The 15,266-nt window shown below is 40.1% G+C and overlaps 2 protein-coding genes across 9 annotated transcripts in view; one reads left to right on the top strand and one right to left on the bottom strand.

The window, feature by feature from the left end:
- dnm2a (dynamin 2a) overlaps positions 1-9,392 on the top strand; it is a 42,910-nt gene extending 33,518 nt beyond the window's left edge. For 7 of the 8 annotated variants that reach the window (XM_084744027.1, XM_084744026.1, XM_084744024.1 and 4 more), the window contains 6 exons: positions 210-319; positions 474-585; positions 1,286-1,450; positions 2,721-2,944; positions 3,157-3,420; positions 4,648-6,177. In XM_084744027.1, coding sequence (XP_084600153.1) covers positions 210-319; positions 474-585; positions 1,286-1,450; positions 2,721-2,944; positions 3,157-3,420; positions 4,648-4,720 — 948 coding nt within the window. In that variant the 3' untranslated portion in view covers positions 4,721-6,177. Of the gene's footprint in view, positions 1-209; positions 320-473; positions 586-1,285; positions 1,451-2,720; positions 2,945-3,156; positions 3,421-4,647; positions 6,178-9,113 lie in introns of those variants that run through there. The other variant, XM_084744023.1, reaches the window with a different exon arrangement.
- Positions 9,393-11,162: 1,770 nt separating this feature from the next.
- Positions 11,163-14,762, bottom strand: tmed1a (transmembrane p24 trafficking protein 1a). The gene is made up of 4 exons (XM_084744217.1): positions 14,417-14,762; positions 12,411-12,508; positions 11,761-11,947; positions 11,163-11,658 (listed from the first exon to the last, which is right to left on the bottom strand). The coding sequence occupies exons 1-4, from the start codon at positions 14,609-14,611 to the stop codon at positions 11,440-11,442; spliced, it is 699 nt and encodes a 232-aa protein (XP_084600343.1). The 5' UTR covers positions 14,612-14,762; the 3' UTR covers positions 11,163-11,439.
- Positions 14,763-15,266: the final 504 nt, after the last annotated feature.

The raw sequence follows: 15,266 nt of genomic DNA, 5'->3' as shown, positions 1-15,266 counted from the left end.
ATAGAATGAGTAGTGCAAATAAAGTATAAAACGCATAAAAATGCCACAACACGCATCACAGTTTTTTAGAAAAACTGCCATGAAATCATGCAAAATCACAAAAAAAGCCTGCGAGATCCTGGAGGAACTGCTATATGAAGATATGTCGTTTTATATTCCAGGTTTCAGCTCTGTTGTGAAGTCACTTTTTTGTGTCTCTCTCTTGCTAGGAGAAAGAAAAGAAGTATATGCTGCCCCTGGACAACCTGAAGCTCAGAGATGTGGAGAAAGGCTTTATGTCCACAAAACACATCTTTGCAATCTTCAACACTGAACAGAGGTCAGGGTAACATTGTTAAGTTGAGACCGTTGTGAATGTGCTTGTACCTTAGCCTTGGTGGGGGGTTTTTGTGTGCGCATGCATGTCCTTGTGTACTTGTTAGGTTGACACACTCAAAAGCATGCGTGTGTTTGTCTTTTGTTTATCTGTACAGGAACGTGTACAAGGATCTTCGCCAAATAGAGCTGGCCTGTGATTCTCAAGAGGATGTGGACAGCTGGAAAGCGTCCTTCCTCAGGGCAGGAGTTTATCCAGAGAAGGACCAGGTATGTGTGGCTGCGGCCTTCTTTTTCTATAAAAGCAACAAATCAGTTAATAATACCGTGTTCAGCCTCTCAAATGTGGAAATTTCCTGCTTTTCTACATTTATTATCATATTAGACTGAATATCTGGATTTCATACTGACAAAATGAGACATTTAAAGACATCACTGTGGGCTTTGAAAAACTGAGATGGACATTTTTCACTGTTTTCTGACATTTTATAGATGTTGCAGTCTTTGTTGTTATTCAGTAGCGGCTAATAAAACAATATGTCCAGAGTAAAGTATGAATTATCTTTGGGTGAGTAGATTTATGACCCACTTGCCCAACCAGGCAATTGAAAAATAAACATTAACATGGAACCATGTAAAGGAAATAAAATGTTTGTCCACCGTTCAGCCACTCGACTAAAGGTGAACGTGTCATCAGTAAATGCACTTTTATGAGGGTGCAAACTCTGCTGTGCTGGGCTGACTCACCATGTCATACCAAGCAGCACATGTGAACGAAAAAGGAGCAAAAAAAACAAAACAAGCCTTTACTGCCTGTGTCGAAACGGGGCAAAAATTAGCGTGTCCACCCTGGTGATGTTTTCATCACTGGTGCTGGAGTTGATAAGTAACTGTGGCTATTACTGTGTCTACAGAGATGTATTTATGATATATTTACTCCTAATCTGTGTGTGTCTGTTGTTGTTGTTAGACAGAGAATGAAGAGGCTGCCCCTGCAGACACATTCTCTATGGACCCTCAGTTGGAGCGGCAGGTGGAAACCATTCGCAACCTGGTGGATTCATACATCTGCATCATCAACAAATCCATCAGAGACCTCATGCCCAAGACCATAATGCATCTCATGATCAACAACGTGAGTCCACCCGTCCTCAGCAGCAGCAGACACTAGCCAGTAACAGATAATGTCGACAGATTCAGTAATTGTAAAAGAAATTTAAGATAGGAATATGAAAATGTTCTTGCAAGAGGCCCATTGCTCCTTTAATCCAAACCCCGTGCTTTGTTTATACATATAAACAAAAGAGAAATAATAACAGTAGCTGTATTTCATTCAAGGAGAATTTACAGAAAAAAAAAAGATGAGTTATGACCAGCAGTTTGTACACTGCAGTGTAGACCCCAGCACATTTGGTGGGTTAGTTAGTGCGTCTCCAAGGAACTTTCATATTGAGTTGATTTTGGAAGACAAAGGCTGTAGCCACAAAATATAACATCAAAAATGTTATGTAAATAAAAATCTCTTCCTTCTTCCTTTTAACCAACTAACTTAGTGCTCACTGTGATTTCACCTGGAAAAATGTAAACACAGGCTCGTTTCACCTGATTTCACAGAGACGCCAACCCGGTGGCAGATTGACTGCTTCATAACCAGTTAAAAAAATGCTTATTGTAGCTTTAAAGGGTATTCTGTCATACCTAACATCATGTTCTATGCAAAATGCTGACAGTAATAATTGGTAATTCTGCATTGTGCCCATCCTAGATACCAAATAAAGTACATTTTGTACAAACTATACAGATCTCTCTATGTATTTATGGATGTAATATGCCATTAGCTCTGTATGCTGACAGAAGCGTTGCCATTATCCATCAAATGTTGCATCCTACATTAGTATATTCTATATAAAAGTAACCAGGCAACAGTGCTGCAGACTAGTGTGAAGTTTTCTTGTTCATTTTAGGAGCAGCAGTGGTCAAGTATTTCATGTTAGGAACAAGATCATAAACTTGAGGACACTAGTAAAAAAAAATTTACAATGCACAATCACAGTGACTTGTCCACTCGCCCTTTATTAGGTTTTATTATTGTAATGAGCTCATTTGATGGCTTCCAGCAATCCAACAGCTACACACACACACACACACACACACAGTCGACTGGGCAGCTCCTCTACAAATTCTTGCTATTATTTTGTTTAAGGATCAATCAATAGTTTTTGCTCTTGTGGTTCAATAGTCCTCACCTTTCTTAGCTTCAGTCTTTCAGTTCTTTTAGCCATTTTCCAGTTCATGAAACTTCTGATCATTTCAGTTCTGGCTGCTGCTTCACCAGGTCTTAAAATTATTGTTTATCGATGTAATTTGCCTCCATCTTTGTTTTAATAATCATACCTTATGTTCAGGCGAAGGATTTCATCCACTCTGAGCTGCTGGCCTACCTCTACTCATCTGGAGATCAGAACAGCCTCATGGAGGAGTCGGCTGACCAGGCCCAGCGCAGAGACGAAATGTTACGGATGTATCACGCTCTCAAGGAGGCACTGCACATTATTGGCGACATCAGCGCCAATACCATCTCCACCCCAGTACCCCCACCTGTAAACAACACCTGGATCCAAGATGCCAGGTGATAAGACATGACAAACATTTGCGCTTAAAATATAGAATCTAATGAAACACACAGTTTTGCACAGTGCAATTACACATTTTAAATATATGAGATTAGAAACAGCACAGAGAAAGAGAATCTTTGTCTTTGAGAGGTGTAGTTACACGTGATAGTGGCATCTTTTAGGGGTTTATTACGATGTCATTTTAATTGAATCATATCCTCCTCAGCCCAACCCCTCAGCGCAGGCCGCCTGCTGCAGCAGCCCCGCCCCCCAGCCGTCCGCCTACTGTTCGGGGCCAAACACCAGGACCACCCCTGAACCCTTCCCCTGCCTTTGGGGCTCCACTCAACCCCTCCCCCGCCTTCGGTGCACCACCAATCCCCTCTCGCCCAGGCCAACCCATGAACGCCTTCAACAGCAACCTGGATCCCTTCAGTGCACCCCCACAGATCCCCTCTCGGCCAGCCCGCGTTCCACCCGGTGTACCCAGGTATGACTTCCCATTTTGATGTGATTACCAACACCTCGTCTTGCATGTATGTTACTCAGTTTTTGTCGCAACATAATTGTTATGTTTTGTCACAAATATCTCATCATCCTCTTTCCTTTAAGAGTCACAGGCATCATTTGTCATTTCTGTTTCTCACCATTTATCCCATCTCTGTTAGGGATGCACCCGAATCCGAACACATTATTCAGGGGAGCAAAAACAGTGCAGTGGAAAGGATATTTCTTCTAGCCCAAGTTGCTTGTTATTATTCAGACAAAGTTAGCTCCAGGTTTACCTCCTCATAGTTAAAAAAGATCCTAACAACCTGAATCAATCACTAATTTAATGCACCAAGATTATTCCTTTCAGCTGAAGATAAGTTTATATACTTTTATACATTTACTGTAGCATCTATTTCCAGTACAAAACAGAATCTTTCATTAATAAAACAATTCTTTCAGGGTTTTTTTTTCCAATGTCTCCCAGCTAAATGGGAGGTAGTGGTGGGCTTTAGACATTTCATTAAACTGGTTTAGAAATTAAAACAGTTGGCCAGTTTAATATGAAATCCGGTATACAACACACCCACTTCTGGTCTTCTATCCAAATACGGATATAGAGACATATAATTTTATTGGTTGAACAGATGCAGATAAAAATTAGGTAGATGGTATTTGCACTGGGGTTGGTATAGCCAATGGGGCTATTTACACTCAGCTGTATTTAGCTGAGCATGGCAGAGACAAACTATAATCTTTCCCTAAACCTAACCAAGTCTTTTTTTTTTTTTTCCATAACTTAACCAAATAGTTTTAGTGCCTCAATCAAACCTCAAATAAAAATAATTTTGTTGTCTAAACCTAACAGAGTAGTTGTTTGTCCTTAAAACTAACCGAGTAGTTTTATTCATAACTTAACCAAGTAGTTTTGGTGTCTAAACCTAACCAAACTCCTCTGTATAGCTAAAATAAGAGGGTCGTGTGTTAATAGCTGAAGGGCTGATGTATGCCTATTCATATCGGATAGAAATAGACAGCCTATACAGATACTGACGTCTCTGTGCGTCTTTAGTTTTTATATTTAATATAATGTCCCGACCTTCATTTTCCTTTTCATTCTTGTTTTTCCTCTGTCACACTCCCTGTCCTCACTGTCCTTCTCTGTCGGGTTGTTTTGGTTTCTCTGCTGTCTCACTCCTTGTCCTGTATCTTCTCTCCCTCGTTGCAGTCGAAGACCCCCTGGCGCTCCTTCTCACCGGCCCACCATTATCCGCCCTGCTGAGCCCTCCCTGCTAGACTAGACCTGTGGCCAAGCCCACCTTAAGTGTGTGTGTTTGTGTGTGGGTGTGTGTATCTGCACACTAAAGGCCAGGGGGCGGGGGCTCGAGGGGAGGGGCCCACTGATAACGGTGCAAAATGTGCATCGTCCAGCCGCATCATTATTATTATGTCTCTTCAAGCAATGTAATAAGCTGCTAATACCGTCTTTATCAGTGCACATGAACGAGAGAAAGCCCTTAACCACTTGAATATTACATCTGACTGCTGTGGCAACTGTGTAATACAAAATAAACCCCAGCTGATCTGTAGGATGCATTTAATTTGATGTATCAAATTCAGTTCAAGAGCTTTTTTTTATTGCAATAACTGGTTTATTTCCTGGCAGACGCTCATTAAATAACTTATTAACTGTTACAGGCTGGCTTTCCTCTCCCCTCCCTCCACCTTCTTAGATTGGCCCAGAGTCTCCATCTCTATGTAAAATACGCACTTAACCTGTTGTTAATGTTTTCCTGGGGTTTCATTTTCTAACTGATTTCATACTGAAAAAGAGTAGCTTATTATCACTGTTTTTATTTTGGTGATGTCGATTACATTTTTTCCCCTTGTGTTATTTTATTTGAGTGACTTTGTCCTTTTTAATGAGCGTCATAATTGTAGCTTTAAAAAAGAAATCCTAATTACAGAAAAAAAGACACGGTGCAGGGTTGTATGAGACTGAGAGAGTAGCCGTGAATGAGCCTACCACGATGAAAAGATGTCAGCCAGATTATGACCGTTATGATTTGAGCACTTGTAACCATCTCGCCTTCCAACAAGCCACTCACGACGGGGATATTGTAGTCCGTTACCAGAACACTATGCACATAAAAACCTGGGAGATGGAGAGAGACTGATGGAAGGCTGTCTGCATTTTCTCTCCGCTAATTCTGAGCTGATAAAGCCTTGAATTTGAATCCCTTTAGTCTCAGTTGAACCCCAGTGAGACTCTCAGCCTGCGGGTAGACTTTGTTCATTCCTGGATTAGCTGATTCACATAGAGCAGAGCACACAGGACAGTTTCCTCTCAGAGAGGATGAAGGGGTGGGGGTGTGTAGACGAGGATGTATAAAGATGGTATTAAGCATGGAGCATGGAGTTGGCATATCTCTTTCTGGGACATTTATTATTGCTATCAGTGCATTAAAAGTATCATTGTATATAGCTGGCCTATACTGGGGAGTTAGCACTTGCATCTCATCTAATCGCAGGGTTGATGACAAAAACATGCCCAACATGTCAAAATACAGCTGTAGTTGTCATTTTTAAGAGACTGTTCACCCCAGAATCATATTTTACCTTTTACCCGTAGTGCTATTTGTCAATCTAGATTGTTTTCGCCAAGTTTGCACCAGAGAATGAAAGTAGTTCCCACATGAAACTGCTCACAACAAGGTCTGTTGATTGCCTTGAGTAACAGGGTCACGATTCCTGGAAAGAGACTTTGGTTTTTAGTTTTTGAGGAAGCAATATGCCAATAAGCCATTGCCATAGACAGTATATTAAATAGATTGAAATCCTATTGCTCTACTGTTCCTAAATAACATACTCTGGATGATCTGTCTCTCTGCCTGCCAAACTTCATTAATATTTTGCGTAATTAAGCTGTTATAAAACATCTACACCTTCTACAAGATTTTTATGATTTCTGATGACTCAAACAGACACTTACTCATTTCGCGAACATTCTGCATTAATTCAAAATCTGATAAATGTCAAACAGACATACAAAACAGTTATTCCGGTACAGAATGGAAATTTAAATTTGGCAGCACGGTTGCAAAGATGTGTGATATTTTTATGATTTATTATAGTAAATTTATTACAGATTTATACTTTAAAATTCGTTTTTTTTGACAGTTTGAGCACCAGTGCCATTTATTTCTATCTCTCTACACCAGATTTCACCAAAACTCTGCAACTCACATTAAAACAATCTAGACCGATAAATAACACCACAGGCCAAAGGAGAAGTACGCATTTTTTGATTATGTGGTGAATCGTCCCTTTAAAGGAAGCACTAACACTTTCATTTCATAGATTAACCTTGGACATAGGGAAAAAGAGATCAGTCATCTCCCGATGCATTATTTATAACCCGGGCATTTGTCATATTTCATTTGAAGTTTTTGGTTGTATCAGCTCTGTACAGCTCACCTCCCCAGCTTCTCATGGACTGTTAACTTGGGGTTCTGCTACAGGGATTAGCCGTCTGAACGACATGTTGTGTGTTGGGAGGGCTGGACATTGTCTACACATATGTGATTATTTGATCATAAATATCTTTTGATTGCTCTTTTAGGGTATTTGACCATTGAAAACCAACTTTTCTTTGAACACGTTTAGGGGGAAACTGGTCGAGCGGGGTGTGACGTTGGGCCATTAGGATGTTTTCTGTTTTTGATTTGAACAGTAGTGGTGGTGAGCAGGTGGTGGGAATTGTGGTGTATCAAAGCGCACTCTGTCTAGAGAAACTGTCAAGACTATTCTCTTCTCTCAAAACAGAGAATAGAAACTTAATTAGCCAACCTGACAAGACAAAGAAACCAAGTGTCCCAAACCACAGACTCGGAGACAGAATGTGCTTCTTCTTCCCCTGTAATTCTCTACAGGTCTGGCTTTCAGTGACAGCACCAGAAAATAAATCTTAAGATTGACCACCCTTCACATTAGATCCCTGATATGCAAAAGTTAGTGTGATGATAAAACTTATTGGCCAGAGTTTGTTGAATTCCCCTCGTGCCTGTCACTTTAGCCTGCCCTCGAGAAGCCCAGACTGTAAATGCCCTGTAATACATTAGGTTGTTTCTCCCTAATGGATGTACCCTGCCTCCTTCCTTTTTCCCTCCCCTTTCTGAATCTGGTGGAAGGGGTTGGAAACCAACCTGCAAAAATCTTTCTTTTTGTTTTGCAAACCCTTGTCAAGTGCCTCTGTAGCAATTAATTGATTTGAATAAACAACATGAACTGATTTTAGAATGGAGAGTAAATAAAGAGGTGTTGTGTACAATAAAGGGACTGTCTCTGGTGGTTGGTGTCTCCTTGTGTCCTGTGTGATCCACTTTCTCTTCTCTTCACTCTCTCTCAGATAATGTAGTAGTACCCCTCCTGGTTTTTCTCTCCTCACTCGCCTCCCTTTTTGAATCTAAACCAATACACACTGACATCAGCGCACACATGTTCCTATGGCAACCTTCTACTGGCAGGTTGCCTGCTTCAGAGAGGCACTGCTCGAACAATGGTCACTGTTCTTTACTCTCAGCACATGCATGTTCAACAAACGTAAACTGGGGAACAAAAAAATCACCACCTTGTTTCTGTAATAGCGATTTTTTGAATCTCTATGAATCAAGTAAATCAACATTTACACTGTTCAACACCCCATTTACACCTGGTATTAAAATGGGATCTGTACATCCGGTTAGATTGTTGTATGGATTGTGTTGACACCTCCAGATGTGGTCAGGCAGATCTGATCACATTCCGATCACAAAGCTTTTACATCTCGTGTAGACATGGATTTTTCCCTCTCTGGATAACTAATCTGAGTATAAATTGCATTTTAATACCAGGTGTAAATGTCTTGTCTTGCAGCTTTGAATCAAAGTAGATTTAGTGTGACTTTTTTGACACTGATCAACAAGAAAAGGCCCTTTAATATCAACGTTAAAAACATTACTTTGATTCAGTGTTGTAAGACAGTAAAACATGACAGCTCCCAGAGAGGTGGTGATATTTTGAATATACCTTATAGGTCTAAAAATTCAGGTTATTTTATGAGGATGTCCAGTCATTATTGATGGTAAATGTAGTCAGTTGAAGCAACAAGAGAAAGTGGTTGCATATTAGACTTGGTTAGAAAACCTACATGCAACACATCTGTATCTTGTTATTATGCCCTGCTACGATGTTTCTTGCATTGTCCCTGACAAATAAGCTAATAAAAAATTCTCAGTGGGCACTTTTATACGTACCTTGTTTTGCACAAACTTTTGGACTTTTCAGTTCAAGCCGAACCAAAATTACCCCTCCCTTGGACCGTGGTCTCGACCAAACCGCAAAACCTTTGTCCAACCAAGAGAGCCATGGTTCTGTTAAGTTTCTTGTGTGAAAACATTTTCTTTGGATGAAGCATCAGCTCAGATTTTTCCAAACATCTTTAATATGTTCAAATCTGCCCCAGCACAATACTTTTGTCAGTTTTGTCACGCAATTCTTTTTGAGCTGCAACATTAAGGAATAAATTAATCCAGGTTCAAACAGAGATTGCCTCATTACAAACGCCCTCACTGTTCCAGTGACTGGATCCTGCAGTATTTTACCTGTCCATATTGCATGTCAAGAGATTAATGTTGGTTGATTCTTCCTGAACAGGCGCCCAGCTCCCCGCCGAAACCAGTGGTGACCCCAATGAGTCTGATGTGGACCTGAAATAACTTTAATCCATGACAACAGCAGGACAACAGAAGGACTACACCTTATTTTAAGCTCTAGCAGCGCTGTTACAGGCAGGTTTACACTGAAGCTACTACAAGGAGCTTTTCTATTTTGTTGGTCTGGACCCCCTTATGGACAAAAGCGGTACGATTTCCACCATAATGACCACAAAATATAAGCTCAAAAATAAAATTTGAATAAAAATCTCCTGCTTCATTTTACTACTCACTGTAACTTTGCTGTGGAAAATGTAAATACAGGCCTGTTTCATCTGATTTAAGGAGAATCCATCCTGGTGGCGGACATTAAGAATAGCTTTATAGAAACCATCTTGCTTATGTAAGTCATAGAGGCATCAGTAATAAATTGAGATCAATTTCATAACCATTTAAACACTCCCTGTAGTAGCTTTAAGCATTCTGAGACTGTCGGTAAAACAGAAAAATATTTAAATATTTCCCCAGATGGTCAGTATCTAGTTGTAATAGTGTAAAGTCTAATTGAAGACATGAATCTAATGCAGATATTTTTAGTAATTTCAGACACAGTGTGATGTGATCACACTCTGAGGGACAAATTAGCACACAGTGTCTAGTCATTAAAACAGTTCAACATGAGAATGTTTTTTTTTATTATTATTGTAAATTGTATTATTGTGTCTGTTCTATGATGACAAGGAAAAATGCCTTTCAGGTGGTGGAGTGTGACCGCTGGATATGATTTATGTCAGAAAATGTTAAAGATGGCTCTGGAAACTGAGCAGCCACACAAAGTTTCCACAGAGTGTGAGGAAATCTAGTGCAAGTGACTGAAATGCACAATAGGTTCTGAGGGCAATCGCGTGAAACAAATGACTGTGGTGTATGCAAATAATGGCAAGGAAGTGAATGTTTCAGCCAAAAGACATCACTGTTTTCTGCCTATTTAACCTCCAGATGGAGACATTGATCAGGGAGATGGCTGTTATGACTGCCTTTTTATTACAGTTAAGACCATGTTTTGTTTAAAAAAAAAACAGCTTGAGACTTTATAAAAATGTTTTTTTTTACAGTACATACTCAGGACGTGAGGTTTCTGATATTATCTTGGTATTTTTTTGGGGGGGTTATTGGTTTGATAAAATGTAGCATAGGTTCATAAATGTCTATGTAAAATGTATCTGAAATTCAATAAAACAACATTCCAGTGAGAACAGCTGTGTTTTTCTAGCTCCTCCGATGACATTATTAACAAATATCAGTGCTGCAAGTATTTTATGTGTGTGTACTAATGAATATTTTATGAAGCTATATACACTACTTGTGTGTGTGTGTGTGTGTGTGTGTGTGTGTGTGTGTGTGTGTGTGTGTGTATTACAGTACTGCAAATGTGATTTCTTTGCTGATGTGTCAGCAATTCGCAATTTCACAAAACATCAAAGCGAGCACTTCTCGGCTGCAATGAAAATGTTCCCAGTGCATGATGAATCAGTTTCCCAGAAGTGAGAGTTATCCCTTTTAAGTCAGCTTGCAAAGCATATGTCAGTTGAGGGTTTTGAGTCAAAGTTTCAAGTACAACTCCAGTTCCAAAAGTTGGCGCGTTGTGTGAAATGTAAATAAAAACAGAATGCAATGATTGGCAAATCCTTTTCAACTTGTATTCAGGTGAATACAGTACTAATACAAGATATTTAATGTTCAAACTGATGAACTTTGATTTTTTTTGTAAATGCACACTCACTCTGAATTTGATGCCTGCAACAGGTTCTAAAAAAGTTAGAATGGGGGGGGTGCCCCTATAGCTCAGTCGGTAGGGCGTACGCACCATGTATTGAGGCTGTTAGTCCTCTGCGGCGGCCGCTGGTTCGAATCCCGCCTGCGGCTCATTTGCTGCATGTTATCCCCTGTCTCTTCACCCCCCTTTCCTGTCATACCTTCAGCTGTCACTGTCAATAAAGGCAAAAATGCCCAAAAAATAACCTTAAAAAAAAAAAAAAAAAAAAAAAAAGTTAGAATGGGGGCAACAAAAGACTGAGAAAGTTGCACTGAATTGAATCATTTGCAGAGACCTCAGACTGTTGAGGACCTGAAGTCACATATCAAGCAAGAATATGAAAGAATTTCACTCTCAAAAGTTTGACAGGTTGTGTCCCCAGTTCCCAAACACTTACTTTGCAAATCATTGGATTCTGTTTTTATTTATGTTATACCCAACCTTTTAGAATCAGGTTTGTAGGTTCTTCACTTTCATAGTTGGATGTCAATAAAACAGTTTTTTGTTGTGGCTACGTGCAGACTCGCTTGTTGCCATCAAAGAGGCGTCGCAGGGTGTAGATTTGAGCGGAGGCGACGGCGAGCATGACAAGTAGGTTGAGGCAAGACCAAAAGGACACCCGCCACAGGTTGTCCTCCAGAAGGTAGCGGTCCCTCGCCTCGAAGGCTCGCAGCACTGTCTGGACCTGGCGGGTTCTCTCCAGGTGCCGGTACACAGAGTCCATCCTCGCCTGGAGCGGGAGGAAGAGAAAGGCAGACGGGAAGAGATGAAAGTCAGTGCTGCCATGTGAAGACATCACCTGATAATTCAAGTGCTGTCTTTGTTTTCTCACCCTGATGTCCTCCAGTTTGTACTCCACCACGCTCTCTGTCGCGGCCACGTCCTCCCACTCATCGCGGCCTCCACCTACGCTGCTCTGACCGTTAATGATCACCTCAAAGAAAACCATCTTCTCTGAGAGTTTACTGAAACTGTTGTCGAAACACAACCGGTAGTCTCCGTCCTCTGTTGAATCCACCCTGCAGGAAAAAAATACCAAAGTTTGGGAATAGATGGCAATTGCTCTCAAAAATATTATGGTGGAAAAACTGTGGCTATTCACTTTGATTTTTTTTTTTCAATTTTTGGGTGAAAATACAGAAACCACTTAGACATTTTGGGTGATTAAAGGGATAGCTCGGATTATTTGAAGTTCGGTTGTAGCAGGAGCAGCAGGAGTACACTCTTAGAAATACTAGTTCCAAAAGGTGAGGTTCTACCCAAGACCCCTTTTTCGAAGAAAGTTTTTATTAAGGATTCTTTGTAAGACTAAGGGTTCCACTAAGAACCCTCGTCATCCAAAGACCCCTTTTTGGAAAAGAGAGTTCTTCAAAGATTGTTCATATCCTTGAAGATAAAACCCTTGTAAAAAATTGCTGAGTATAAAAAGGTTCTCTGTAGAAATCCCCGAGCGTGTTATTGAAATGCATTTAGGTGACCCACATGTGAATGCCATCAGATCTCCTGAAGTCGGAGACCAGCCGGTGTCCGCCGGGTGAGATGAGGACAAAGCCGACATCCAGACCTGAGCCAGCTATCACCTGCACAGCAAACAGAGGGACTGAGGTCAGTAACGCACAGAACAACTCACTCACATCTCCGCTGTTATCTTTACATTTTCACTCTATAGACACACAGCCCAGGCTTTAATCAGGCTGCCTGCTCAACGGCTGTGTGAAATTCAAATTAAAGCCCTGATAGGACTGGAGCAACAACGTGGCTGACAGAACACGCTACAGGGATAATGACTGGACTGTCTGGGTATCTGTGTGGGAAAATTGTCTATTTCACTACTGTCATCTGTGGCCAGTAAAAGGAGTGTCGCTGTCAGACACACTTCAACAGTGCAAATAGGGATTCTGCAACGGTTACATTTTTTTTTTATTATGACAATCTTCAACCTGAGACATTTATATTATTCATTTTAGTAACAAGTAGTGTCAGAGGTTACAGTTTCCTACACAATAATTATGTCACAGTTACTATTTCAAGAAACTCTGGGTTGCTGAGTAACTTTCTGAGTTGGGGATGTGTATGTGTGGCAGGTCAGGCCAGGTCACGTCAGCTCTTAGCCCAAGAGCTAAGCGAAGGATGGAAGATGAAGGGGAGGGGAAAAAGGAATACTTTCACGGGTGGAAATACAGTCATTACTTCTAGTTTGTTTGGCTTCTCGAGAGAAAATATGCGGCATTAGAATCTAATCTGAAGGCCACACTCAGAGAAGTCGACTTTGTTTTCACCACAGCTGACATCTAGACAGCTAACAACAAATGTTTTCTTGGTGTCAACAGTTCACTGGATCGACAGTTCAAGTAACTAATTACTTTTGATACCAAATACTAAGTAATGTAATGTACTTTTTAAAGGAGCTACAAGTAAAAAGTAACTTATTACTCTTCCTCAACAACTTGCCCAACGCTGGTTAATGATTGGAACAGCTAATTTTGTACAAAGTACATTTTGGTTGTGATTAAAAGGAACAAAATTTTTAGTTAAATTGCAATTAAATTGCTGAAATGTGCTAAAATCAAACAGCTTCAGGTATACTTAGTACACTTAAAGGATACCTATTATGTATATGTGCTAATACATGTTTGTTTATTGAAATTGTTGAAAAGTTTACCTTGTTTGTTCAGTGTACTTTTTCAAAGTACATAAACTTACATTGAAGTAAGCATACGTAAATACACTTGTAATTTAGTGAAATTAAAGTACACCTTAGAAAAGCATACTAATGGTGTATTACAAAAGACTTGAAATAATACTGCTTAATAATACTTTTTAAATGTTCACTGTAATTATTTGCCATTTAGTATGCTTTATAGTGCACTGAAGTTGAACTTAATGGCATCTGGTTTTAAGTACACTCAATATGCTTTAAATAGACATTACATTAAGCAGTGTCCTGTGCCAAAGGAAACCGCAGTAGTGTGATGACTGGTGTGATGATAGAAGCAATGTAAAGGTCACAACAATGAAGTCATAAAGGTCGATAACATATTATAAGAGTCTTGACATTTGTTAGGGTGAGTGAAAGTGTTTGAAAAAGTTGAAAGCTGGCAAATTTGTATTTTGCATTTGGATTCATTAGAAATAAATTATTGTGGTTATCCATTGTTGATGTATTTACAATAAACATGTTTGTACTTCTACAGGATGTATGTTAATTTTGCAATATGTGCCTGCAGTTTGCAAAGAAGCAGAGGTGCTGTTATGGGTTTTTCTGCCCTTTGTTATCTCAGGACAGATGTCTTCAACAACAGCAGTTGCGGTTTTCTTATCTCTCCACATTCAAGATCAAAGTCCAAGGCCTGTTCATTTGTTTTGCAGTTAAGACATTATTCCCAAACACTAATAAAGCTATTTAAAACCAGCACAGCATTGCAACAGACTGTCACTGGCACAGTCAGACACCTACAGACAAGACAGAAAGTTACATTTAGGCCTACCTGGTATTCAACCTCCATGCTGTCATTCCTCGCTGCGGTTTGGTAAAAACACTCTGTGGAGCCAGCAGGTAACAGAAATGTAAATTCCGTGTTCTGGTTTGGCCCCAAACCCAAAGTAAAGCCTAAAGTCAGAATTAAACATGCCAGCAAACTGAGCTCCACAGACACATTCATCATCCTCCGCTCAAAGTGCATAGTCCATTTATTCCACTGTCGCCAACTTTGAGCAACTTTGTCCCATGTTACACATGAACAACTTGTTCGCTCACATACTCCGTACAGCCTGACTGTATCAGGTCCCTGAGTGGAGCCTCTGTCTGTGTCGACACTGCAGTCTGGACTGCAGCCACATGCAAAACTGAGGAGTGGCAACAAGGTGCAAACTGCTCATCATGTAGTAGTCCGCTTTTATGATGCCTGATGACACCTGCAGTATGAAGGCCTGTTTCTGCTGGTTTTTATCACATCTCATACAGTTTGTTCTTACTTTTACCCAAGCAAATTATCCTTCCCTCCCTCAATCAAATGCTGTACTGCATGTCCTCTTGTATTCTGTAGGGGGAGCTATGGTATGAGTAAAAACAGGAAAAAGCAGACATTCAGCCTTGATATCATCGATGAAGACTTTCATTTGAGGAAGTGAACAACACAAAGATACTTCAGCAATTAAAGTTAAACTAACTAATCCATGACTCTTTATATAAAAATAACTGTGATTAAAAAAAACATTATATGATGATCCATTTAGTAATATATAATCATGCAAACTCAGGGCTTTTTATGCTGAACTTAGTCCAGAGGTCATATATTCTAACCTGCAGATCCTACCTGTTTGGTAACAATTACTCAT

The sequence above is a fragment of the Lutjanus erythropterus genome, chromosome 19 (assembly GCF_056507025.1).
Source record: "Lutjanus erythropterus isolate fLutEry1 chromosome 19, fLutEry1.hap2, whole genome shotgun sequence".
Classification (NCBI taxonomy): Eukaryota; Metazoa; Chordata; class Actinopteri; order Lutjaniformes; family Lutjanidae; genus Lutjanus; species Lutjanus erythropterus.
This window is presented reverse-complemented; position numbering and strand designations above follow the sequence as displayed.